Source organism: Ammodytes marinus, assembly GCF_949987685.1.
Source record: "Ammodytes marinus genome assembly, chromosome: 4".
NCBI classification, from domain to species: Eukaryota; Metazoa; Chordata; class Actinopteri; order Uranoscopiformes; family Ammodytidae; genus Ammodytes; species Ammodytes marinus.
In genome coordinates this window covers 28,308,082-28,335,044 of record NC_137233.1, presented here as the reverse complement: position 1 = coordinate 28,335,044, position 26,963 = coordinate 28,308,082, and the positions used below count along the sequence as shown (strand labels likewise).

At 41.9% G+C, this 26,963-nt stretch overlaps 3 protein-coding genes across 3 annotated transcripts; 1 reads left to right on the top strand and 2 right to left on the bottom strand.

Annotated features, from left to right (window-relative positions):
- Positions 1–694: 694 nt before the first annotated feature.
- On the top strand, positions 695–12,098 carry dnajc16l (DnaJ (Hsp40) homolog, subfamily C, member 16 like). Its single transcript, XM_080026414.1, has 15 exons — positions 695–1,083; positions 1,281–1,347; positions 1,543–1,694; positions 2,335–2,510; positions 3,734–3,918; positions 4,808–4,912; positions 5,636–5,794; positions 6,077–6,207; positions 6,450–6,627; positions 7,128–7,310; positions 7,756–7,832; positions 8,095–8,175; positions 8,335–8,424; positions 9,303–9,473; positions 10,030–12,098. Exons 1-15 carry the CDS (start codon positions 884–886, stop codon positions 10,514–10,516), a joined length of 2,442 nt encoding a protein of 813 aa, XP_079882540.1. The 5' UTR covers positions 695–883; the 3' UTR covers positions 10,517–12,098.
- Positions 12,099–12,224: 126 nt separating this feature from the next.
- Positions 12,225–14,753, bottom strand: cdab (cytidine deaminase b). The gene is made up of 4 exons (XM_080026416.1): positions 14,561–14,753; positions 13,458–13,569; positions 13,053–13,110; positions 12,225–12,918 (listed from the first exon to the last, which is right to left on the bottom strand). Exons 1-4 carry the CDS (start codon positions 14,733–14,735, stop codon positions 12,799–12,801), a joined length of 465 nt encoding a protein of 154 aa, XP_079882542.1. The 5' UTR covers positions 14,736–14,753; the 3' UTR covers positions 12,225–12,798.
- Positions 14,754–15,546: 793 nt separating this feature from the next.
- On the bottom strand, positions 15,547–25,925 carry LOC307249766 (trypsin-like; the record flags this gene model as incomplete). The annotated part of the gene is made up of 6 exons (XM_080026619.1): positions 15,547–15,696; positions 22,423–22,680; positions 24,525–24,666; positions 24,858–25,008; positions 25,154–25,226; positions 25,815–25,925. 6 exons carry the CDS (start codon positions 25,923–25,925, stop codon positions 15,547–15,549), a joined length of 885 nt encoding a protein of 294 aa, XP_079882745.1.
- Positions 25,926–26,963: the final 1,038 nt, after the last annotated feature.

Sequence of the window (26,963 nt, the reverse complement as noted above, 5' to 3'; positions counted from 1 at the left end):
ATTTAATGCAAAAATAACCCAACACACATCTGAAAAAGGAGAATGAAAAGAAGCGGAAGCAATTCGAGGACAGCTGCTGACTGGAGCATGCGCTCTCTCGCCAGTGTCCAGTGATGCAGTGTCAAGTGCGGAGTCATAAGCGAAACCAGACCGGATGTTACATATCTTTGCTTCAAAATAAATGTGGTGAAATAACCTTTGGGTATTGCAGTAGGATGCTTTACCCTATTCAAACCATAAGTAATCACCATGTGGACCAGTTAAGGATACATCCATTGATTGCACTTTCTTTTTTAACGAACAGATTAAATGAGCAAATCTTGAAATGTTACTGATCTTGCTCAGACCCGCGCAATTATGACGCGCGTCTTGCTGAGCGCACAGCAAAAATGCCGCAAAAATGCTGTGCACTCAGCAAGCGTCATAATTGCGCACACATTTGAGGCTATAGGCCTACAAGTATGATGTAACAGCTAGTGCATGTCCTTTGGTGTATAGTTTATTTGACATAGGTCCATGTTATGGCACAGAAAGGCTAAATAAAGAGGATAATTACATATTTGACATTTCTATTTAAACATTATTTTTTCAAAGATGCGGCAGGAGGATTTTATTTTGAAATATGTAACCGGACGCTCATCGTTTAATTGCGGACATGACAGTGACGAGTTGCACTTGTTAGCTAGGAAATTAATGGCCTCATCGTAGTAAACTGCTTGTATGTCGTGTGTACCTCATATCCAATATGTCAGCAGACTTTACCATGTAAGCTCTTAGCTTGACATATCTGTCTGTCAAAGAATAGCTTCGTAACGGTACTTTACCGGCTAGCTCGGTAGCTTACTGTCGTCAACGTTGGACGAGGACAGTGCAGTGGCAAGCGATGACGGTTAGGCGAAGCAGCTGGGATCCTCGGACCATGCCTCGGACATGTCCACTATTGCTCGCCATCTTCCTGCTGATTCTGAGTGTGCAGCTGGCGAAAAGCGACTCTGTAGGGGACCCTTACAAAATCCTGGGTGTCAGCAGGAGTGCGAGTCAAGCGGAAATCAAAAAGGCGTACAAAACTCTCGCCAAAGAATGGTGAGTGATTGACATAAAGTCCCCGAGGCCATCTCATCTTGATTGCAGCTCTCTCAGCCCTATCCAGTTAACCTTGTACCTGGACCAATTAACCCATCCCTCCCAAGCTGCTGGTCTCAAACAAGCCCATGTTTAACCCCTGTGTGTCCTAACAGGGTTCATTGAACATGTCCTGTGTGGTCTTCTTTTTTCTTCAGGCATCCAGACAAGAACAAGGCCCCTCAAGCTGAGGACATGTTCATCAAGGTTTCTAAATCATACGAGGTGGGTAAAAAAATGCACCACAACATAACATACCAGTGCACTACATATTTCATACCTAAGTTTCAGCTGACACCTCTGGCCTGCAGTGTGTTTTCTATGTATCTGCCTGTTTCACTTTCTGTACCATGGTCTCTCTGCAATCCTCACTCCACTAACACCACGGCCCTCTCACTGTTATCTGTCCATTTTACACAGATTCTTTCTAACGAGGAGCGAAGGTCCAACTTTGACCGCTATGGGCAGATGGATGAAAACCAGCCCTTCGCCCAGCAGCAGCAGCAGCAGCAGGGTTACCGCAGCTTCCACAGCAGCTTCTACTTTGACGAGTCTTTCTTCCATTTCCCCAGGTACGGCATTATTATCAGATTTTGGTTTTTCTTTGTTAATATCAAAGTTAAAAGCTGTGCTTACCTGAGCAAGCAAACTATTTGACTAAAGTAGGTGCACTGTGCAGTTTCATGGGGAGGGGATTTGTTTACATTTGCAGAGCCTGCAGTTAATTTACAAAACGTATTTTCTCTACATGTAATTCTTAGTATTGAATAATTCTATCATCATCATACTTTAAAAAAAAAAAAAGATAGCTGGAACCATACGTAAGGTTTAGAACATGTTTGTAAATAAAACTGCTGGCCCTGTTGCTGTAAACAACAGTAGTGAAACAGTAACTTTTCAGGCCACTTTTTAACTTCAACCAGCATTCCAGGGAAACATTTTTATTGTGAAGAAAGTTATGTTCAATCCGTTATGAACATATTGCCTTAGAAAATGTTCACTTCTCTGACACACCCAAAGTTACATAAGTGCACCTATTTAAAAGTGAAAACTACCATTACTTTCTGACATGACATGCTCAGATATCAGCCTTATGTCCCTTTTTATATCTAGATTGTTTTGAACTGGTCACGATCAATAAAGTAAACAGATATTGGAGTTGTAGACCTCACTGTTAATGCTTCTGATCCTCCCCCTCCCTCCCCCCCCTAGGTCCAGGGACTTTGCAGACAACAAGTACCTGCTCCACCACGCACACTATAACAGCGACGTCCTCCCAGACAGCTACAAGAGGCCCTACATAATCAAAGTCACCTCTGAGTGGTGCTTCGCCTGCATCCACATTGAGCCTGTGTGGAAAGAGACTGTGCTGGAGCTGGAGCCACTGGGTGAGTGTGTTTGCTGTGACTAGACCCCCACCCCCACTCCGCCCCCCCAATCCCCCCCCCCCCCCCCCTACACACTCTCTCAGGATCAGGGTTGGTTTTCCTAAAAGCATCGTAACGTAAAGGTTGATGTTTTCTTTCCAGTGGCATCATGCCATTAGAGCCGAGGTAATTCAGAGTGTGGAGATGCTTTACACAGAGCCCGCCGTTTTCTTTAATTATTCATTAGGGGTTTACTTGCTCTTCTTGGTTTCCTGGAGCAAAGGCCAAAGTGAAGCCAAGGGAGGAATTGGAACTCTATGCAACAATTGTCTGGCATTGGAGATGGGATTTAAAGCTGTTGAGTTAATGAAGCACTGTTTATAATAACAAAAGTGGCCTCACTGTCCTGGACTAATCCTGTCTCTTTATGTGACCTACTGGACTTCACTATGCTAGAGTTAGCAACGTGTAGCCTGAAGTTATCTCGCCCCTCGTGCCCCAGTTATCTTGTTCTTACATTTGAATTCATATCTTTTGATTGAAATGCCTTACAAAGCGTCCAGTATGGTTCACACTCGTCTAGAACTGCATTCATCTTCTGTGTGGCCACTTTATTACACCTGGTCAGTCTATTCCAATCCAATACAACTGCCCTGCTGTAATGTCTATCCAGTGCGATCAGGTGTGTGTTTCACTCGACTACATTAAATTGAGGGATGTTAATGATCTTTTGTCCTTCCCCTGATCACACCAATGTGTGTGTGGGACAGTACATTTGTAAACACTTCAATGTAATGCAGGCCCTGTGTAACACCACAACTAACCATGACCTCAATACTGGACATTATGGGCATGGTATTAACAGTAGATTTTATGTCATTGCATTAGATTTTACAGGTATACCCAAAAAAGTTTTGTGAAACAAAACTCTGGCTTGCTTTAGGCTTTGCTCTGTGGTACAGTGTTATACAGCCGTAGGGATACGCAGGATTATGTGAGAATCTAAAAACAGATGTATACATCTTTTATGAACCCCATCCATCAGGCAGTCCTCCATACATTTGAAAGGCTTGAGTTAATATCCCACAGCTTTGATATGAGTGGTTCTTCTCAGACATAGACTGTCAGTGTGGCTCTCCAGGACTGGAGCTGTTTTTCCTTTTTATTGCAAGAACACTTGTTTTCTGTACTGTATAGCACACAATAGCAAGAGTTAATTTATTATTTTTTTACGGTTAACCCAGGTGTTGGCATTGGCATTGTGGACCTGGGTTATGAGCGTCGCCTGGCTAACCAGCTGGGAGCTCACCGCGCTCCCTCCATCATCGGGCTGGTGAACGGCAGGGTGACCTTCTTCCATCAGGCCGTCGTACGGGAGCACCTGAGACAGTTCATTGAAGACCTGCTGCCCCAGAGACATGTGGAAAAGGTAAACCCAGCACAATAATCTTTTACCGCATGTGTGCTCACTTCAAAGTTAAGGTGGAGTCAGCTATTCCAGAGGATGCCTGTTGTCAAAATCTTTTTTTGTCAAATCAAGTGAATATATCCTCACAATCCGATACTTGTCCATACTGTGTGAGCACTGAAAATGCACAGCCTAGGCTATGTAAATGGACTTTTAAATGAAGGGGCCCCACCGTGGCTAACAGCTTGCTCGTTTACAGAGGCTGTGTATTAAAGGTGAAGTAAGCGGTTTATTTATCTTAATACAAGTGTAAAATCGCTCTTTATTCATACAGTGATCACTTCCATAATGTGCGCGTTTCATAAAGCCGATCTCTCAGTCAGCTGCTTTGCATGTAATCGGCAAATTAACTTATTGTAGTATCCCGAAATTTTTGTCCAATCAGAAGAGAGAACGATACAAACCGACACTCGTCTCTCTCATATATATTATATACACTCCATGGTCTCACTGCCGGTGCACGCCAGAGCAACAGATGGGTGAATGTGTATGCGCCTACAATGGCGGAGCAGGTAAAAATCCTTCCCAATGTCTGTTTTGATGGTTTTTATCATGTTTTATCACACCAATGGATCTGAGATGATGCTAGATAACTTGCTGCTTGAAGACCGCAGTGTATTAATGTGGTGACGTAGGGACGAGCGAGGGGACTGCTAACTGCAGTAACTGACAGGAAGTTAGCTAAAAGAACCATTCCGCTTACAGCACCTTTAACACAGGATTTATTTTAAGCTCACGCAGAGTACAGACAGGTAGTGGAAATAACAATTCTGCAAGTTAAAGAAGGCTTTTAGCTGATATATACTGTATATAAATCGAGTCTTAAGTTAATTTTCATTGTTTTCTCCAGATTACAGATGACAACTACCTGGCTTTTCTGGACAATTGGCATGGCGAAAATAAGCCGAGCATTCTTTTGTTCGACCAAGTCCCTATTGTCCCCCTACTCTTCAAAGTAAGCAACATATTAACTCACTCACTCACTCACTCACTCACTCACTCACTCACTCACTCACTCACTCACTCACTCACTCACTCACTCACTCACTCACTCACTCACTCACTCACTCACTCACTCTCTCTCACACACACACACACACACACACACACACACACACACACACACACACACACACACACACACACACACACACACACACACACACACACACACACACACACACACACACACACACACACACACACACACACACACACACACACACACACACACACACACACACTAGAAAGTGCTAATTAGTCTGGCTCCTCAAGCTATTCTGAGATCTAGTTCGTTTCCACCAGTACACGAAAGCAGATGGGTTAGAGCAACTCTGTGAGCGGCTGTGTCTGCTTAAAATCCCTTTTCTGTTTACTAAAGAATTCATATTCCGTCCTTTGTCACACAGAAGAATTGTAACCTTTTGACCTCTAACCATGACATGCACTGGTTGTTCATGACTACTGTAAGGTGGTGGGGTGCAAAGCATATGTGAACACACTTTCGACCAATCAGATTTCTTTGTTATATATCTATGTTAAATATCAAGAGTGTATATAAAAGCAGCCATCAGTCCGCCCCTAAATGCTCCTCCCTCTTATTCCCCTCCACACTTTCTCTTATTTAAGTCAATGTATTAAAGGTTGCATATATTATCCTCCCACCCCGCACTTCCAGCTGACAGCGTTTGCCTTCAGAGACTATGTGCGCTTCGGCTACGTGGACCAGGGTGACAAACACAACTCTCGGCTGCTGCGGCAGTTCAACATAAACACCTACGCCCCCACCATGCTGCTGTTTAAGGAGGATACCGAAAAGCCCGTTGACATCATCCAGGTACATCATCCCCCGTACACCAATCGCTTCCCCTAGTTGAAGAGTTCTAAAGCATTGTCTCCTCTGTGATGGTTAGATTTAAAACTGGATGCTTTGTAGACTATAAGGTGAAGCCTGGATCACGTTTGGTATTTCTGTCTAAAAAAAAAAGAAAAAGAAACTAAATAATTTGAAATATTTAATTTTTTTAATTCATTGTTAAAATTTATGACAGCATTTATAATTTTTTTTCCCCTAAATGTCACACCTACTGTACTAAAGTGTTTTTCCCTCTGCGTTCAGGCCAGAGGGATGAAACGGCAGATCATGGACGAGTTTGTCTCCAACAACAAGTTCCTGCAGGCTCCCCGGCTTGTCAACCAGCAGCTTTTTGACGAGCTGTGTCCCGTCAAACAGTTCCACCGACGGAGGAAGTAAGACATTTTTATGAGCATAGTCCCGCCCTAAAGTCCTGGCATTTCATATTTAGCGAAAATGTACCTCTTCTTGTGCGATAAGTCTTTATCAAAAAAGGCATATTTCTCTCGAAGCTACGCTGCTGGTCGGCTCCTACTGAATTGTTCTATAAAGGAGAGGGAAAACAAGCTAAGCCAAGTCTTAATGGAAGTCAAGTTAGATTTGTTTTCCAGGGGAATTGACTGGATGTTGCTTGCAGGTACTGTGTGCTGCTGATCACAGGGGAGGACCAAGCCTTTCTCCCAGGCAACAAGGCCTTCCTGAACTTTGCATCAGCTAACAGAAAAGACGTGCTGCGCTTTGCGTACGTCTACCAGCGTCAGCAGCAGCCTCTCTGTCAGGCGCTGCTCCCCAATCAGGCTGCACTCTCACCTCAGGTCAGTGGCAGAAACACACACACATACACACACTTGCATCAACAACACTTTCATCAACACACACACAGACACACACAAACACACACACACACACACACACACACACTTGCATCAAAACACACACACACACACACACACACACACACACACACACACACACACACACACACACACACACACACACACACACACACACTTCCATCAAAACACACACACACACACACACACACACACACACACACACACACACATTTGCATCAACAACACTTACATCATAGCACACACACACACAAAAAAAGCTCACTTACCTGCTCCCAAAATCAAATGTGTGAAACAAATGAAGCCATCTGTAGAGAGAATATTATATTCATTCATCCAGTATATAGGCTAACATCTAGGACAGTGTGTACTTCACCGGCAGATCTTTTCTATCCAGGACAACTGGAAAATTGATATGTGTCAGATTACCGATATGTGTTCTTTTGTAAACCAACGCTCAGGTGGTGATTCTTGAGAGGCGGAGCCAGGCGGGTAAGGTCCTGTACCGCTCTGTGAGTGGCGGCTGGAACGGCAGCGAGGAAGACGGGTCCCGCCTCCACGAACAGCTGGAGCTGCTCCAGAAAGACCCCGCCTACCTCAGCGCTGACACCACACTGCCAGAGCTCAACAACGAAAGGGCCCCCGTAAGACACTGCATGCACGCACGCACGCACTCACTCGCACGCACGCACGCACTCACTCACTCACTCACTCACTCACTCACTCACTCACTCACTCACTCACTCACTCACTCACTCACTCACACACTCACACACTCTGTCTCTCTCTCTCTGTCTCTCTCTCTCCCTTTCTCTCTTTCCCTTTCTCTCTCTTTCTCTTGTACTTGTCCCCTATCCTATCATATGGCTATCGCAGGCCAAACAGCACTGCCACCTTGAACAGACCCAGGCTCAGGACAAACACACGCTCGCACGCACACACACACACACACGCACACACACACACACACACACACACACACAGACACCCCTTAGTGTTGTCCCCTTAGAGTCCTGTCCACGGAGGAATCTGAGGATGTTTGTATTATTGATGTTATTTTTGACTGTTTTCATTTTTTCAAATTCCCAGATGTTTATTATCCAGTGGATGAACGCTGCCTATGATTACATCATTCAAATATATGATGACCTTCTCTACTCAAACTGGTAAGACAACACACTCACACCAAGGCATTCTGCAGCATTTGGTGCACAAAAAAGAACAGAGGTAGATGAGGTTTTGCTGATATATATATTTTTGGAAATGTATCAGAAGCTGAATCATTGCTCCTGCATCAAGATGTTGCCACTTTGACCTGGAGGGGGCGCACGTGTAGAGGCAACAAGGAGACTGCAGGGAGTGTCATTGTTTGATATATGGGCTGCTGTTTAGTTTTATCTGCCATGTTCTTCTATAACATCATTTTAGGCGAGAGATGATGCCCATCCTGTCGCTGATCTTCTCGGCTCTCTTCATTCTTTTCGGTACCGTCATCATTCAGGCCTTCAGGTGAGTGAGCCGTGGTCCCCTTTTTTAGAGTCCAAACATTTGACTTGAAATGAATTAAAAATAACCTATACTTAATACTGTCTGGATCCGTCTACTAATTCTACATGATGATGATAATAATACGGATGATTCTCTTTACTTGTGGCGGTGTGTTTTCAGTGAGCCAGGTGAGAGCAAACCCCGGCAACCGAAGCCAAGAGAGCAACCGACAACTGAGGACGATGCATCAAGTAGAGCTAGTACCTCAAGGTAATGTGGTGACAGCAAAAGTTTTTTTAAATTCTCACACAGGCTCCCTGAATGATTTTAGAAAGTTTTAAAATCTGTTCCGCAGTTCAGTGACTGTTTATCCATCTGGCGTGGTGTGTGTGTGTGTGTCTGTGTGTGGTGGTTTTGTTCTAACTAAAGCACGTCTTAGAGTTTGCTTAAGCAGCCCCTGTAGCCACCACAAACAACTTTTTAATTTAATAATTAATAACATGACTCAGCAGTGTGTAGTGTTAATGAATTGCTATTTTCACATTTCTTTGCCTCTTCTCCACTATGCCATATTTCAAGCTCATGTAGTCTCAGTTGCTCTCAAGTTTGAATCTGAGCTGACCTATAAAAATGTTGGAGGACAGCTCAGATTGTGGTGTCTTCTTTTGGGTAGAAACTTGAAACTTACGACCCGGCCTCTTCTTCCCTAGTAGTTTGTCTTTCTGTCTACTAATAAGCAACTCTTTACTTTTAATTTAGATAACCTTTCACCTGGCCCCCACCATGTCCTTTCCACTAGTTACCTCATAATCATTACCACAACACGGCACAACAACTTATTTCCGTCTGGGCGGGCCTAAGTCACCTTAAGTCTTCACTGTTTGCGGACATACTAAACTATTTAAAAAGATCTATTCTGCTTCCACCAATTTGGTAAGCAGCTTTTTATTCCACGCCTGTATAAAGGCAATGCTCACATGACATGTGTAGGTTGAGAAAGTTATTTGTGGCTGTAACCCAACTACTGTAAAAAAAAAAAAAAAAAAAAAGGCCAAATCCCATAATCTATCCCTTTTTTTTAAATGAATTTCCTGCTTTTTTCTTTCCCTCTTTGTGACTTTCCCTCCTTTGTCGTTTGGTCCATGCAGCCGTCCTCCTAAGAAGGACTTTGTGGAAGTGACAGAGCTGACGGACATCACCTACACCAGCAACCTGGTCAAGCTGAGGCCGGGCCACATCAACGTTGTGCTGGTGCTCACCAACGCCTCCAAGACGGCCTTGCTCAGGAAGTATGCCAAGGAGGTGTTTTCCTTCTCTGGGTAGGTCTCAGCACTAAAACATGTTACGTTTCTCATGTTATTTGTTTTTATTAGTTTATTGGTTCAAAATAAAAAGTTTAAAATTGTCCTGGTCAAGATAATTCGCTTGTTCTTGACTTATGGACTTTTTTTGGTTTTCAACTATAAGTAACTGGTACTGTACCGTTTACCAACTTTTTTGGTACCTACTCTGTTCGAGATCCCAGGCACCAGGTACTAAACATTGACGTGAAACACTGCAGAATCGCTGATTGGTCATAGCGTCATCAGTGGGCGACACCCTAGTCTGAACAACAAACAGCCAAGCTAATATGGCATTTATCTTCAAGGTACAGACGTTCCTCACTTTGGTGGTAGACTAATGTCTAAATGACAACCAGCTACACAGAGGCGGTACTATCATGGGTACTTGTAATGGACAATGACCTCCAGAAGAGTAGAGAAGAATAGAGCCGGTGCCATGTTTTGGAAAAGAGCCATTAGTGACCAATGATTGGCACACCTATAAATAAATACATAAATGCATAATCCTAACCCCCTCCCTCTTCAACTACAGGACCCAGACCCTCCACTTCTCCTTCCTCAACACCGATAAGCACCGCCACTGGATGCCCTCACTGCTTGGCTCCACCCCTGAGGCCAGGCAGACGGCGGGCCACTCTGACGAGGACGAGGAGCCCTCGGACTACGCCGGCCATGTGCTGGCCCTCAACGGACACAAGAGATACTTCTGCCTCTTCAGGCCGGTCTTCACGGGGGACGATCCCAACGACTCGGCCTCCGACACCTCCGACAGCAGGAGGAAGTCCCGCTCCAGGTCCAGGTCCAGCTCCCACTCTCGATCCAGGTCTCACTCCAGGGAGGACGGGGCCGTGCCCAAGAGAGGCTCCAGCAGAGCCATGAGCATAGACGTCCACCACAAGCTGGACAGGCTGGGACTGTGGATGGAGAGGCTGATGGAGGGCACCCTGCCTAGGCTACCCGTCCCTGCATGGCCCTCTCTCCAAGAAACCACAACTCACAACTCCTCCGCAGAGAGCTGAGGTACGAACGGTTAGCCGATTACACTCTGTCGGTGTTGCCTCCTGTTTTAAGTTCTGTATGCAAGAAAACTGCAGCTTTTTAAATACTCATTTAAGTTCTCTTTTCCGCACAGCTAAGTTGCTGCACTGAATTGTAGCAACCCGTTTACAGAATGTCTTATTTGATCTGTAGCATAGTGTACAGCAGAACGAGATTAATGGCATTAGAGTTATTTGCTACTACCTTTTTTGAAAATGGAACCTTTTGTGCATGTGAAAGATCTGAGAAGAATGCATACACATCGAGGCAAAGGCTGAGCTGTGTGATGGCACCTCAAGTCCTCTGCTCAGAGACAGAAGGAGAGAAAGAGGGGAGAAAAACTAACAATATCTGATGGAGTTTCTCTTTAAGGTCTGAGCTGCAGCACCTACACACACACACACACACACACACACACACACAGTCAATCTTCCCACTCATCCATTCACAATGACACACACAGGAGGTGTGTTGGCAAGCTACAGAACCTTGCAAAAGAGAGTTGTTATTGCATGCAAAGCAAATTTTTAATATCACTGTATTTGCTCCCATCTGACTGCTTGAGTGTTAATACGGTCCCTGTGTATCCCCCACAAACAGCCTATGAGCATCATGGTACAGATGTTAGCTGTGTGTGTGTGTGTGTGAGTTAGTTAGTTAGTTAGTGTAACACACAAACTCCGGTTCTTTGTGTTGTTCTTCTCTCCCTTTTTACTCTCAATTGAACAGAATAAGCGTAATCCTTTCTTTGCAAGTCCTTTGAATCTTAAGCCTGAACACATTGTTACAATTGACAGCCGTCTATCATGAGTTTGACCTTTGGCAGTATGTCGCACAGGTGGAGAATCAGCTGTATATGTGTGGATCTCCACTTTTTTTTTTGTGGAAGCAGCTTAATATGAATAAGGGTTTCAAAACTGAGCCTGATGCACTGAATTCATAGATTATTTTATTTTATTTTATTTTTTATTTTTAACTTTTAGGTGCTTTCATATTAACTTACTTAGTACTGACCTTTGTTTGCTATTATTGACTGGACACAACCCTTTTGACTCCAGGCAGAGAGACTCTCACAACATTGTAAGCAGCAATAATGAACTTAATCACAGTAACACCATATACATCTCAGTATACCTCTAGAAAAAATGGTTGATGATTGAAAAAAAAAAAAATCCTCCTGATTCTTCTTTCAAGTTGCCATATCTTATCGCTTGTAGGCGTAGTGAATAGATTATAAATTAAATATGCTACCTGCCAAGTTTGAATTCTGAGAAAGTTATATAATTATGGGTAAGTTTTACTGAAAAAGTTGAAATCTGCCTTGATGTTTTCACAGTTAACATTTCTTTTAGTTCTCATCAATTGTCTGTATCAGGGATAAATGATAAATATTGCATCTGCCCCTTTTTTATGCCTGTGCCATTCAACCACTGTAAATATGAATGCATGGAATAAGCAGACCTAAAAACACTAATAAAAGTTAAGTGAATTGGCACTGGCAAATTCAATATTTCACTCCCTGTGTCTCCCCCTCTCACTCTGTAATGGACTCATTTGCTTCCCAACAAATAATATTTGCAGTGCACTGTAACTGTAAATCTTATATATGTTTTCTTGTATGTCCTTATTAAACTTAATTTATGTCTATATTAAACTGTGAGAAATGAAGTGTAACTTATGAAAATAAACTCCTTTTAAAACAGTTCATTTATTAAAATGCTTGGATAAGTTTGACCTGCTTTGATATATATGTCGTTTTTCTTCACGTTTTTTAAATTAACAAATAGTTGTCTTTACAAAAGTACAGCAACAGTTGACCGTGGGTCAATTGGTCATTAAAGGTAGTAAGGGATTCTAGAGAATGCTTGACTCCTCACAATGTGCTACCTGCTACAGAGCCTAGGCTGTGTATTAACACTAGATTATTTAGGACAGGTAGCAGATCGTGAGGAGATATTCACTGATTTTTGACAAAGTGATTTTGTCAACAAGCATTCTCCAGCATCGCTGACTCCACCTTTACTAAAGGCACAGTGTGGTTTTTCAAATCAAAGCTGTGTTTAATACAATTATATCATAAAATAGTCAAATTAAACATGTTACATTGACAATTAGCAGGTAATACAAGAAAAAATATTTACCATAGATAGAACTACTGCTAAACATGAATACATTTTCAGCGGCATATGCATAGTTCAGAGTGCATGTCATGGCGGTTTAAAGTGTGTGTGTGTTTTGTTCTCAGTTCTCTTTAGGAAATGTTTTAAACTTTCTTCGCGGACAGGTCTTCAGGGCCAAAGGAGTTTGGCAGCAGTTCTTCCACAGTCATCTTCTGATATGAGCCGTCAGGTTTCGTCAGGAACACTTCCCATGTTGACCCAAACTGTGAGGGCAATTGACAAAAAAATCTAATTAAACATAGCAAATAGTTAAATTCCCAATATAGCAACACAAATTGCAAATGAAAAATTTGGTTGGAAAACTGAACCAAACCATTTAGACCAGCAGTGATCATACCTCTCTCAAGAACTGCCTGCAGCCGCCACACGGGGATATAAAATTGTCATCCATGTCGCTGCAGAGAACATATGAGGGGCAATGCAATTGAGAAACAAAACAAAATGTCTGTATTCTTAAAACAAACAGGCACTTGAATATGTGGCAGACATGTGTTGACATCTGGGGAAGTGTTTTTATACTTGTGCATTAGTTCTGAACACAGCGTGCCACAGAGATAATCCTTTCCAGATCTCGGAAATTTGCTCTACTAAAAATATTCGCATTTCTGGGAAACTGTTCTTTCGGTTTCCTCACAAGGCAACTGTGGTTTTGCACAAGAACAGGGAGGACGTTGGCGCATTAAGGGAAATAATAAATATCTTGCCAAATCCGACGCCTGAATTAATTTATGGTGGAAATTACCTGGCAATGGCAATGGCTTTGAAACTCCTGTGGCCTTCTGAGACTGCCTTGGCGATGGTATTCCTCTCAGCACACATCCCCAGGTTGTAACATGCATTCTCCACGTTGCAACCTGTCGATCACACAAGTATTAGTCATCACATCAGCCATTTAAAATGTATTTGCTTCAGTGACATTAAACTCTCTTGTTAGATAAACTCCTGGGGCTACAGAGAGCGACTTTTTCACCCATCAAATGGACTTCTGTCCTGGTCAAATAGTTACTCAATGGGTCTTGGCACTTGCAGCTGTTTGCCAGCAATTTTTTGCCAAAAGAAAACTTGACTCGCGTCCAGGAACAAATGACTAACACAGCCCTGTATACTGCCTTGATGATGCAAGGCATTGAGCAAAGGTCACCTTTGCTCATGGGAAATTTAAGATTGGTTTATTCTGAGGAGCGCGATTTTACCTTTCCAACCATTTGGAATTAAAAATACTTAATCCTGGTGACGGTTTACTGATGCTGCTGCTGTAGGGGGAGACATTGTAAGGGTTAACCATTTCTCTGAACTAGTTTCATCTGTTCAATGTAATGTGTCTTTATTACAATGTAAAAACATTATTAAGTTAACATGCCAGAGCTATTCAGCAATATGAAAACAAAAGCTAAAGTTATCGCTTTGTTGCCGGGTAATCATGTACATATTTTAGCTAAATTAAACTGCTTAAGATAATGTTATAATAATAATGTTAACTTCCTTCTCATTTTAAGGTAATAAAAGAGAAGATAGCCTTTATTGTCATTGTACAATCACCTATACAACAACATTGGGAGTGCCAACTGAAGGTGCAGGTTATTATGAAGGCATAATAACCTGCACCTTCAGTTATTGGATCAGTTCCCTGCTCCCAACGTGCTAAACCTTTACAATACTTTTTATGAGATGTATACTAGTCTTCTTTAAAGTTTACTTGCTGTTATAGGCTTGATAGATAAGAACTTGATTGATTAGTTTTAGAAAAAAAAACACTTGTTCACCCTTAACATTAATTTCTACCCCCATGCCAATATATTAACCATAATTAAACAACCCAGAGGCAAAGTTTCACATGCACCTTACCTGTAACCACAGTGTTGTCTGCAGTCAGGAGGGCAGCCCCCACTCTGAACTTGCTGTAGGGACAGTAGGCCTGCTTCTTTGCCTCCTGAGAGTTCTGGATCAGCTTCTTGACTGTCTCCTGGGGCAAGTGGCTGTCATTACCCATCACCTCCCTGCCCAACTTGACTTGGTCCATACTTGCGCTCGGGGGGGCTTTGCGAGTCAATGAATGAGTCTATTGAAGCTCAGCTTTATATGTGAATGGGACAGAGTGAAGGGGGGAGAGGGAGCAGTCACAGCCAATGGCACGCTAGGATGTCAACCAGCTGTCATGAAGCAATGGGAGGCGGTGTTGTTGTTGCCATGACTCACTATGTGCGCACATGATATTAACAGGGAGTTTTGGGCGGGCTGCTGCGTGTCTGCTACGTGTCTGCTGTCAGAGTAAATGTGTCAGTGGGAAACCTACTCCGCGGTTGCCTTTTTTTATTCATCTATTGTGTTGTATGGTGTAGAGATAGATGATCAGTAACATATGAGATGGATTGAGAAAATATGTATCTTTATTGTTCAGTCCAGCTTGTCTTTGTGCTCTGAGTCAGTGGAGAAATGGGATCTTCAAAGACCAAAGTGATCCCTGAAATGGGTGTGATATGGTTTGAACATCACCTCTGGACAACACTAAAAACACGATAGAATAACTATAAAATACAAAGTGCATTTAGTTGTACATATGTCAGACTTGGTTTATTATATATATATATACAGTATATATTTGATAATATCCTGAGTCTTCCCTCTCTCTCTCTCTCTCTCTCTCTCTCTCTCTCTAAGTGTTAAAATAATTGTACCTGTTTATGCTGGTGGGATCAGTTCTTTTTTTCTTCACGTTTATTCAAAAGCGACTTTATAAATGTCATCAAAAAACATCCATGAAGGCTTTTGGGTACATTCCAATCTTTGTCCCAGTAGAGTCTTAGGTGTTGACCTTGTTATGGAGAGTCTCATTAGCGGTTCTGGATCACCCAGTCGATCCATCCGATGTAGTTTCTGACCTTAGTGTAGACCCCAGGGTAGAAAGCATAGGCGCAGCCGATGCCCCACGACACAATGCCTTCAAATTTACCACCACAAACAAGAGGTCCTCCTGAGTCGCCCTGGGGATGGAACAGTAAAAACATTTTTTGCCATAACTGCGAAGGTGCTTGCTAAATTGCTGGAGTAAAAAGCTTTTAAAGCTGCACTGATCAATACTTGTATAGTAACAATGCGTCATAAAACCTTGAGTAATTTGAAAGGTGGTTTCTTGATGTGTTCAATCAACAAAGAAAGTCAGGCTAACAGGATCCTGAAGGACCTGTCACATATCCTATATCATGAGTATGAACTCCTTCCACCGGGCTGACACTATAGAGGCACGCACATGCCTTATTGTAAAATAAGGCATGTGCGTGCAATAGCCTACTCCCCTACCAGAGGACCTGTGCAATCTTTACTCAACCAGGTTTCAACCTTTATTTTCCTGTCCCAAAGTGCATTGGTTATCCTGTCGGGCATGTACTGTCATGTGTTGTAATGTACTGTATATTGTTATATACCGTATTGACGTTGTTGCAAGCACATTTGTGCAAGATAAATTTCCTTGGGACATTAAAGGAAATCTTATCCTATCTTATCTTATCAACAGCTAGAGATTCCAATGTTTTCCCCAGGTTTCGGCGAAGACAAAAACACAACTATAAAGAGGGAAGGAATAATGAACTCAACTTTGTCTAGTGGCCAGACACTACTTCATTTAAACAATGTTGTTACCTTTTGCTTAGAAAGTTTGCCGAATGAATAAGATAATTTATGAAATTCTAATATGTCAGTGAATGCAGCAATAACAGTATCGGAGGAAATGTTCTTTGCTGTAAATCACTTTAGGAGCAATAATAATTTTTTTTTTGTTAAATGTTTTGGTAGGGCTGGCAGGACTCCAGGAAAATATGACACTGAACAGTTCTGTTGTGAACCTCACCTCATCTCAACCTTATCTCTTTATAATTTCCTTTAAAGTTCTACATTAGGCTTTCTTACAGGGTTAACCTGTATCCCCACCCCAATACTTAATCATCTGTGTATGTGTGTGACTTGTCTGTGATTGGTTGGGACAGTGGGACTCCAGGAAATATGACACTGAACAGTTGTGTTGCAACCTCACCTCTTCTCAACCTTATCTCATCATAATTGCTATTTATGTTGTACACAAGGCTTGTAAAAGGATGAACCTATGTCATCACCTTTTCCCTATATCACCTTCACACTGATTGGGAGCGTGTGTGTGTGTGTGTGTGTGTGTGTGTGTGTGTGTGTGTGTGTGTGTGTGTGGGGGGGGGGGGGTTAGAGACTTCACATTTGCTGTGGCTGATGGCTGTGATTAAGATGCTCATAAAAGCAGGGCCACCCATAAGGGGTAGAAAGTGGGAAAGCTTTCTAGGGCCCATGGTCTTCAGATGCCAAGAACCTAATTAAGCTTAACATTATTTTTAACAGAAATATTCACTATAACCAATTAAAACTTGCACGACCATAACGACAAAACAAACATTTTAAATATTGTAACTTGGGTAAAATGCCAATATCTCCTCCTGCGCTTTATGTCCGTCCTGTGTGTGTGTGTGTGTGTGTGTGTGTGTGCAGTGGCGTGCACAGGTAGACCTGAAGTGGTGCTGAAGCACCTGCCCTTTTCCCCTGGCCCAATCAAGTGCCCTTTTGAAAAAAATCAAAAATCAAAAAAATCTGAAAGTTTTTTTTTTTTTTTTTTTTTTTTTTTTTTTACAGTGTATGTGGCCCATGCCGACATTATCATCTATAAATGCTCAACGATTAAAAACGTTTGACAATAATGCCCCAATAAATATGCCCCCCTTCCTCCTCCTCTGCACACACTTCAACGTGAACGCGCAGAGTGGACACAAACGGAGGCGCGTTGCCGCAGCAGTTCACAGCTGCTGCACACACACACCTACTCCCCGGCCTGCCCTGCCCCACCAGCGAGGTAACACATACATTGAATGGAGTCAAGAGTGTATTGTTTGCCCCCAAAGCCTCAGTTGCCAAGCTATAACTTGCATTTATCTGTCTCTGTTTTAAAGTAGCCTCTATCATGCAGCGCCACACAGCTGAGCATATATTAGCCTACTGTCCTGCTTAACAAGCTAGCCCAAAAAAAAAAATAGATATGACGTGATGAACACAACAAATTTCGGCGGAGTTTGTCACTGGTACAGCATGTGAATCTATCAGTATGCTGAATATTTAGTGTTGTTTAGGTTTACTTTAGGCTATATAATTAACACATGCAGTAATTTATTTGCTAAATGACAAACAGGCAATTCCCAATTGCCTGCAGATAAAGTAGCCTTGTGCCTGGTTGTAATGTAACCAAGCAGTCTTATTTTATATGGTTGGTCTCTTTTTATTTACAAATTGCAGTATAATGCCTAGAAAGGAGAGGTTAAAAAGGCAAAAGAAAGGGAGCTACAGCAGGCAGCCCAGGGGAGCAGCTCTCTGCTCTCCTGGATGAAAGCATCCACCAGCAGCAAGGAGGAAGATGAAGATGAAGGGTCAGAGTCAAGACCAGAGTCATGTTAACTGTCCATTCTTAAGCCTGGTCTTAACTACACCCATTCTTAAGCCTGGTCTTAACTACGCCCATTCTTAAGCCTGGTCTTAACTACGCCCTACTTAGCAGTTACAACCAGGCTTAGTTAAGACCAGTTGGTGCAACCGGCCCCAGGGCCTTTTAAAGCTCAGATTTTAATGTTGAACTGTTCCTCAAATGTTATTGAAATATCTTAAAAGCTGTCCACACATTTTATTTTAACTACGCAAAGTGGGTTGGTGGTACTAAATCATGAAGCTATATAAGCTAATAATATTATTTTGTCCCAACCATAAGTTATTTCTATGTTACCAGACTTGCAGTAATCTTGTATTTACCTTAGTAGGATATTATTAGTATGGAGATCAGGGGCCTAACGAAGACTTCAAAGAGATAATTCGGGATAAGGGATTATTTAAAAAAATCCGAAACTGACTGTTTTTTTTTTCAAACATGTAAATTTTTTCTTTCTGCTTTTTGGTAATTCTGTGTCTCCAAATTACTCCAGAAAATAGTACTAAATAGCCCACATTGACACAGGTGATTTAGCCTTAGCTTTCTTCTCAAAGTGCACCTGATTGATGAATTTTACTTTAAAAGGTTAACATTTTTCTTCCGGGGAAGCATTCCCTCTGACCCCCCTAGAAGGTCCAGGGTCCCAAACACAGTCTCCCAAATTCCTTTGAGAAACACTATGTGTGGCCGAGTATTAAAAGTCATTAGGCCAGGGGGGGATTTTGTACAAGTACCCTTAAAATTATTTGGTCATTCATCGATAGAATATATTGTGCGCTTTTTTTTGCAATGAGCACCTGCCCCCCAAAATGTCTGTGCACGCCACTGTGTGTGTGTGTGTGTGTGTGTGTGTATATCTACTCCTCCGCTACCCTCCGCTTTATGTCCGTCCTGTGTGCACGGCGCGCTGAAAAAAAATTGCTAACACACCAATTTTACAAAGCCTAGCTCAGAGCCATCAGCTGTTTACATTTACCATTTCAACGTTTTGGGGAATGGGCTAGGCGGGGCACTGGCTCTAAGAGACAAATATTAACATGGTTAGTATAAACAGAAACAAACATTGGCCAAGTGTTCGCTAGAGCCTAGAGATTACCTATGCTTTTTAACCCATTGATGACGGCTGCTGCGCGATGCCACATTGTATCTCCTGCCTGATGCTGCGTCGCGCAGCATTGTTACTTTATCTAATTTTCATGGCGTGCGCAACATAGAATGCACCGTCATTGGTTCAAATACACATGAGGTGCGTTTTGTTGATTTTTTAAGACCACGTGACCACCCAAAAAATGTGTGGTTTGCCGAAAATCACGTCAATCAAAAAATGAATAAATAAATAATAATAAAAAAATACGCCAGCTGTGTCGGTGATAGTGTATTACAGAACAGTTCAGAGCGCAGAATCAAGGTCTACTATAGGCTACTGACGTAAATCACACAACACATTGCATCTATTTATTAACAATATTTATGAATTTAGGCTATATTTTGCTGCTCCAACTCAAATTCAGCCCAGCCAGGCGATAGTTAAGTTTCAGTTTCGTTTTCATCTCCTTGGTATACAGCCGTTTGGACCAGCTGATCGGCTCCCGACAGCAGGAGTCAGTCTGCGTTCCAGTTGTACTGGGAAGTCGGATTTATGGTGCCAGTGATAACTGAACTAAATAATAAAATAAAGCTATCTTCTCCTTCCTATATCTGTCTATCTTTATCCCTCCACTGCACACTCAGTCACTACTATCCATGTTAAAAGGAAGCAGGATTATAACCTCGTTTAGCACATTATTTTTAAATATTTTATAGGCTATTATTTATTATTTTATTTTTTTTCTCCCCCATCTAATTTTGACGATTTTTAGAAAAATGTGTTGGTTTGTAAGCGCTAAGGGAGCATGTTTAAATAAAACCTGTGCACCTTAACTTTTAAATGTATTTTATTTCATGTTTCTATGTGCTACACAGGCTTAGATATTAAGGTTTTGGTAGACTCTACAATTCATACTATTCAGAAAACCCTCAGGCATTAAGGACATGCATCATGGATTGCCATAGTCATCAATGGGTTAAACATCATAACATGATGTACTCCCCCACCCTTTCCCAGGGCAGGTGGACTGGGTACCACAAAACTGAGTTGAGGGGGAATGGAGGCTGGCCAGGGAACTTGTATAATTTATAATTTGACCCCTTATACAGTATATGCCTTGTAGGCTTCACACCTAGTTGTAGTAATGTGTTAATCACAAAATAAATATCAATTTGTTTTCCCAGGAATTGTAGAATCTTTCTAGCCTGGTCCAACCAGACCATCTACTTCATTTCATGAAGGGAAAATGAAATTTGGCCGGAAGTAGGCGGGCGGGCGGAGCCAGGCTAGAATCTTTCAGCCCAGGATCCATTTAATTTGAACTCTCAAAAAATAATCGAGTCTTGAAGAGCTTTTTTAAGTTTGAGTTACAGTAAAATAATTTCCTTGATGAATTCAGGTGTCTCCATATCAGATAAATGTAGTTATTTGATACAATTATTTATTACTTTCCTTTACTTTTTTGTGTGCCATATGGTTACAAAATTTGGTTTTTTATATAGTGTTGTAGGCTACAGTTTTGGCATATGGATTATTTTACCTGAGTCGTCCTGCTACTTGTGTCTCGGTGTTATTCTATGAATTGTGAAAAGTCTTTGGCCCCCTCAGGTAAAACAGAAAACAGGTGTACCTCTTCTTGTTCTTTTTCATTTTTATTAAGTTGACATGGTTATTACTCTGTTGTTTTCCTCAGTCTACAAACGGGTTTAAATTCGTAATGTACATTTTTGTGATAAAGAATTTCCCTGGGGACAATAACGTCCAAAGTCTTTGACCTATGTCTTCAGGTTGACACAAGCAGCCAGGTACAATTTGAAAAATGTTCCATGAGTTTCATGTCACATATTGAACATTCTGTATAGACCAGACCCAGGTTTCACACCATAAGGATGTAGTCTGACCAGTTCTTTACTGCACCTCAGGGGCGGCCCGCAGCATAGGCAATATCTGTGAAAACTCATGGAACATTTTTCAAATTGTACCTGGCTGCTTGTGTTCACCTGAAGACAGGTCAAACACTTTGGACGTTAATTATCCCCAAAGGGAAATTCTTTATCACAAAAATGTACGTTAGGAGGAGCACGTTAGGAGCAGGACGACTCAGGTAAAATAATAAAATAAGGGAGGGGGAGTACATCATGTTATGATGTTTAAAAGGCATAGGTAATCTAGCGAACACTTGGCGAATGTTTGTTTATGTTTATACTAACCACGTTAATATTTGTCTCTCAGAGCCCGTTCCCCGAAACGTCGAAATGGTAAATACAAACAGCTGATGGCTCTGAGCCAGGCTTTGTAAAATTGGTTTCAGTGACTTTTTTTCAGCGCGCCGTGCACACAGGACGGACATAAAGCTGAGGGTAGCGGAGGAGTAGATACACACACACACACACACACACACACGCACACACACACACACACACACACACACACACACACACACACACACACACACACACACACACACACACAGGCGGACATGTAGCAGAGGAGTAGATATTGGCATTTTACCCAAGTTACAATATTTAAAATGTTTGTTATGTTGTTATGGTTGTGCAAGTTTTAAATGGTTATAGTGAATATTTCTGTTAAAAATAATGTTAAGCCTCTGAAGACCATGGGCCCTCCAAGGGCTGGGCCCTAGAAAGCTTTCCCACTGTCTACCCCTGAATGTCTGACCAGTTCTTTACTGCACCTCAGGTGCGGCCCGAGGAATAGGCATTATCTGTGATAGTGTCCTTTGTTGTTGCCTGCTCCTGTGATAAACCTAGCGAATACTCTAGAAAACCAATGTTATTTTGTAGAAATCTGTTGAATATTAAGCAATTGCGTGAGTTTTAGGGTATTACAATAAATTGGTAAGTAAGTCAGAAATGTGCTTCTATTTTTAAAAATGTATACAGTATAATAATCACAAAAGAGTCCTTTTTCTCACTTGAGCTACTGCTCCCCAAACTCTCGCTGCACGCCCTTGGTTGATAAGATAGTTAGTCTATCTACAAATACATGTATGTGTTTATTTAGGGATGAGTGCACACACACACACACACACACACACACACACACACACACACACACACACACACACACACACACACACACACACAGGCACACACACATAACTTTGTGCCTCACTTGACAGGCGTCCTTCCCACCAAAGAGAGAGCCAGCACAGATCATGTTGTCTGTGATCCTGAAGTAGTAGTAGTGCCAGCATTTGGAAAAGATGTCCACGTCCACAGACCTCAGAACAGGTGACAGATTTCGGTTGTTGAGCCAGGTCACACCCCAGCCGCTGACTGTGCACCGTGCAAGGTCAGCCAAGGGGGGTGAGGCCGGGTCTGGCAGCGATGCCGGCTCCACCATGGAGTTGATGATAGCTGGACGGTCCAACTGGCATAATATAAAAAACCACATCCTTCAGTGAGTCAACATAAACAAGCTAACTAAAGCTACAGTAAATGGAGGAAGCACGGCTCATGTTTTATTGGCATCCAAAGCCTAAGTTTCAACAGTTGAAGAACAGGAGTTACTTTTCTTCAAAATGACCTGCCTGTTGTCTGTGCTATTGATTTAATAAACATAAACCCCTGTATTAAACAGACCACCACAAGAGCAGGTAGAGGCGGAAAGGGATGATTTAGTATATTGATGTGAAGCACATCAGTCATTAATGGGGTTAAATGAAAACTCTCAAATAGGTCTATAGTTCAATAGATAGTTAAGACCGTTAGTGGTGTGGTTAAAAGGCAACCACACCATATTTAATCTCAAGGGTCTCCCATGGCCCATCCCAACATGGGCAGTGGTCATCAACTATCCTGTTGGCTTGTTTTAGAGTAACATGTTCATAGATAGATAGAGGGTTGGTGCTGCTGACTAACCCCTTAATCTTCCATGCAGTCTGCATACATTGGACCAGCTTGGACTGAAGTCGAATAGACAAGTTACCACCCAAGCCGTGATCCCGTTCAAATTTAAAATCTGCCAGTAAATTAGGAATATACGTATATCAATTTCCAGGTCAGATTAACGTTTTAATTTAGTAAAATCTACTTTTTGATAATATTATAGACTGCCTTATCCCTCACATAAAAGTACAAATTATTTCTCTGTATTATAAGAAGTTGATTGAACTTAGACAGAAATGTTTTTATATGATTACGGTTTTTGCAGATTAAACACTTTATCAGATCCACCTCTATACCATCCACAACAAAAATGCTGCTTACGCCATGTCACAGCATCGGTGGTAATAATTATATAATAACCCATATTTAATGAACACTTTTAGAAATTGTTGTACATTTAGTTCATAATGAAAACTTACGCAAGTAAAGTTAAGACCTTTTACTTGTGACAGAGTATTTTCTTTCACCTTGTTGTATTGATTTTTTTACTTTTGCTTTTATAAAGTAAAGGATCTGAACTCATCTTCCACAGCCTGCTGCAGGAATGCACATCTATTACACACCTGCCTGTGTGTCCTCACTGAGGGAAATGGAGTTTGACATGTGGACATACAGGCAGGGAATGTCCAAACGAAAAGAGACTTGATGTTTACCTAAGTAAGGATACTAATGTGCAGGTATGTGTCCATTGTTCAGTTGTCTCAAACGTTTGTTAAGTAAATGTGAATGTAACAGTAATAAATATCGCTTACCATTTCTTTGTTTTATTGACACTGTAGACGTATTTATAGGTAATGTTGTATGTCTTGTTTTGTTTTTTCTTTTGTGTGGACCCCAGGAAGAATAGTTGTTACTACGGTAATAACTAATAAAAGAAAGAGTTCCACCGTGTGAGATGTAGTATTTACTGAGAGGACTAAAAGTCAGAATAAATTGGCCTCTACTGCATCGATTTTGTGGATTGAAAAAAATTAAAAAAAGTCTCTTCTGAGTTCCCAAACTTTTGGAAAATGCTCACTCAGTTGCTGGAGTACACCTTTAAATGAAATTTGGTTGTGCAAATGACTAAGCACTGCCAATACAAGGCTTATATGATTCATCAAAATCACACATTTCCTTGTTTACTATAATATGACACATCTACAGTACATAGAGCTTGATGGACCGAACATCTTTTAGAAATAAAAATATTGTTACAGCCAGGTTCCACGGTTTATTTACATATTTATTTTCTACAGTCTGCCTCTGAATTATGCTGCAGCTCACTGACTCAACAGTGTCGATCAATAACCTTATTCCCCTTAAGCCCTGTGTCACATCCCTTACCTTAAGCAGCATGATGTCATTGTCAAACGACCAGTGTTGGTACTTGAAGTGCCTGAAGACTAAGGAGACATTGAACACCTGCTCGAAGCCCTCAACCGCCGTGATGCTGTGCTCACCCAGGACCACTTTCATCAGGTGACTCCTAAAAGAGAATGGTGGAAGGCAAAAGGGATACAAATCAAACAAACCAAACAATTATTCCAGATCCTTCTAATGTTCTTTCTACAGTAAAGTTTGAGATTTAAATTGCAGGGGGGGTGGGGGGGGGGGCTTCAGTATATTTGCTCCTCAAGTGTGAGGGGCCACAGCAGGCGTACAGGTGCAGTGACTTACGGTCTCCAGCAGTGGGCAGCAGTCACCACCCACTGCTTGTGGATGAGGGTGCCTCCACAGAAGTGGCTGTTCAGGTAAAGGAGGGACGCTTGATACTGGATGGAGTTGGGAGTAGCCACTACACCCCCAATGATTCTCCCCCCTAACACACCTATAACAGCCGAGGAAGGGATTAGACATGAAACACTGAATTCATTAATGAAGTATTGCTCTATTATATAACACAGTGTGGCCCATTGCTTTACTTGGGTCTTACTTACAATGCGTCAGGCCTGTGTGACCAAATCGATTCTCACCTGTTAGATTAAGGACAAGCAGAAGGAGCAGCGAGAGGTGGCAGGATGGATCCATGTTCATCTTAGTGAGTGGCTGACGCATAAAAGAAAGACAGAATAGAGGTGGTCAGCATCAGAAGACAAACTGGTAAACATGTCCCGTGGAACAGTGGAAGGAAATACTTCCTATCATTGCCTTGTTGAAATCCTTTCACTTTATAAATTTATATTATTATTACAAAGGTGACATTATCACTTTGTTTGAAGACGCCCTGTGCTATTATCCAACATAACTATAGGTAGTGAATGTAAAAGTTCAAAAGATTATTTCCTAGTGTATTCGCGTCTACTGCACAACTGAGGTTTTTTTTCAGTAAGCTCCGATTAGGACAAATCGGTTCTCTAGTGCAAGTCACCAAATGTCCAGAGATCATTTTAAGTGTGCAACTTTTAGTTTCAGTACAAATGTACCTATAAGCAAGCAGAGCTTTCCTTTGCATTGCATTGCCGCTTCACAGTCCCACAATAATAAACAATAACTTATTTTTTTCGATATCTTTTTTCTACTTTGTTTCAATTATTTCAATCCAAGCAAAACATTGGTATTCAATCCGCAGTTCCACAGCTGATCACCAACAATACATCATCAAACTAAAATCCATTCCATGCAAAGCTGTCTCACCTTATCAAGAGTCAAGTGAGTAGACAGTTCCAGGACATTGAGTAAAGACTGAGAAGGCTTAGGTCCCTTATATACAGTTACCAGCCTGTCGCTGTCATTGTCCCCTGCCATTGTCCCCTGCCATTGTTACCTGCCATTGTTCTCCATATAACCAAGTGTCTCTCCCACACAGAAAGCAGAGGGTGTGTCTTAATACATGAACCCCCCCCCCTTCAAAATAAAAAAGAGCTGCCTTCTCTTTCGTTACGCCTCTCTTATTTTTTTACCTTTATTCCCACAGATTCTGCCTATTGTCCAATGGTGGCGGCAGAGTTTGTGGAGATGAAACCCAACCAGCCAGATTAATGATAGAATATACTCCCCAAACATGTTGTTGTTGTATCCACTGATGTTATAGAGGGCAGGACAAAAGCTTGTATGGTGTCTGTGTATTATATTCTCTATGTTGCCCTCTGGTCATCAACCTGAGCTTTATGATGACATAACAGCGTTTAATCTCCGCCTGAACGAGGAGGAAGATTTATCAGAATTTAAAGATTTTTTTTTTATAGAGGGTTAGCGTGGCTGAGCATGTCTTCTGTGCTCTTGATCTCCCTTCAAGTTGACTCAGGGTCACAGCAAACAGTACTAAATCAGTGCCAGCGCCTGGCCTGTGTTCACATTGATAAGTCAGGGATGCAGTGTAATAACTCCTGTTGTGTCCTCTCCCAGCCTTTCCGATGGCCTCAGTCACCATCATTTAGGATTCCGAGCAATTTCATTCCCTATTCCCAGCTCCCACATGCAGGGTTTGTAACTCAAAGAGTCTTTCCAACTGTTGGAGAAGGTGAAAGGTAATAGCGTGCTCCACTTTTCCCCCAGGTGCTAAACTGAGATGCCACACAGGATGCCTTTGTGTGTGTGAGACAGAGAGAGAGAGAGAGAGAGACATAGAGGGATATTGAGAATGATGCCTTGCACAAAACTGCATGTACACTATGGATGTACATGTCTGGGAACAGCACGTGAGCCTGAAATGTAGCCAGGCACGTTCTCCACAGACAATTGTTTCCCTCATCCAGACATATATTGTTGCATTGTCATGTCATGGAACAGCTAATAGTCTGGGTAGTCAGTTTATACATAACTATTTTGTGGCTAATCCAGCAA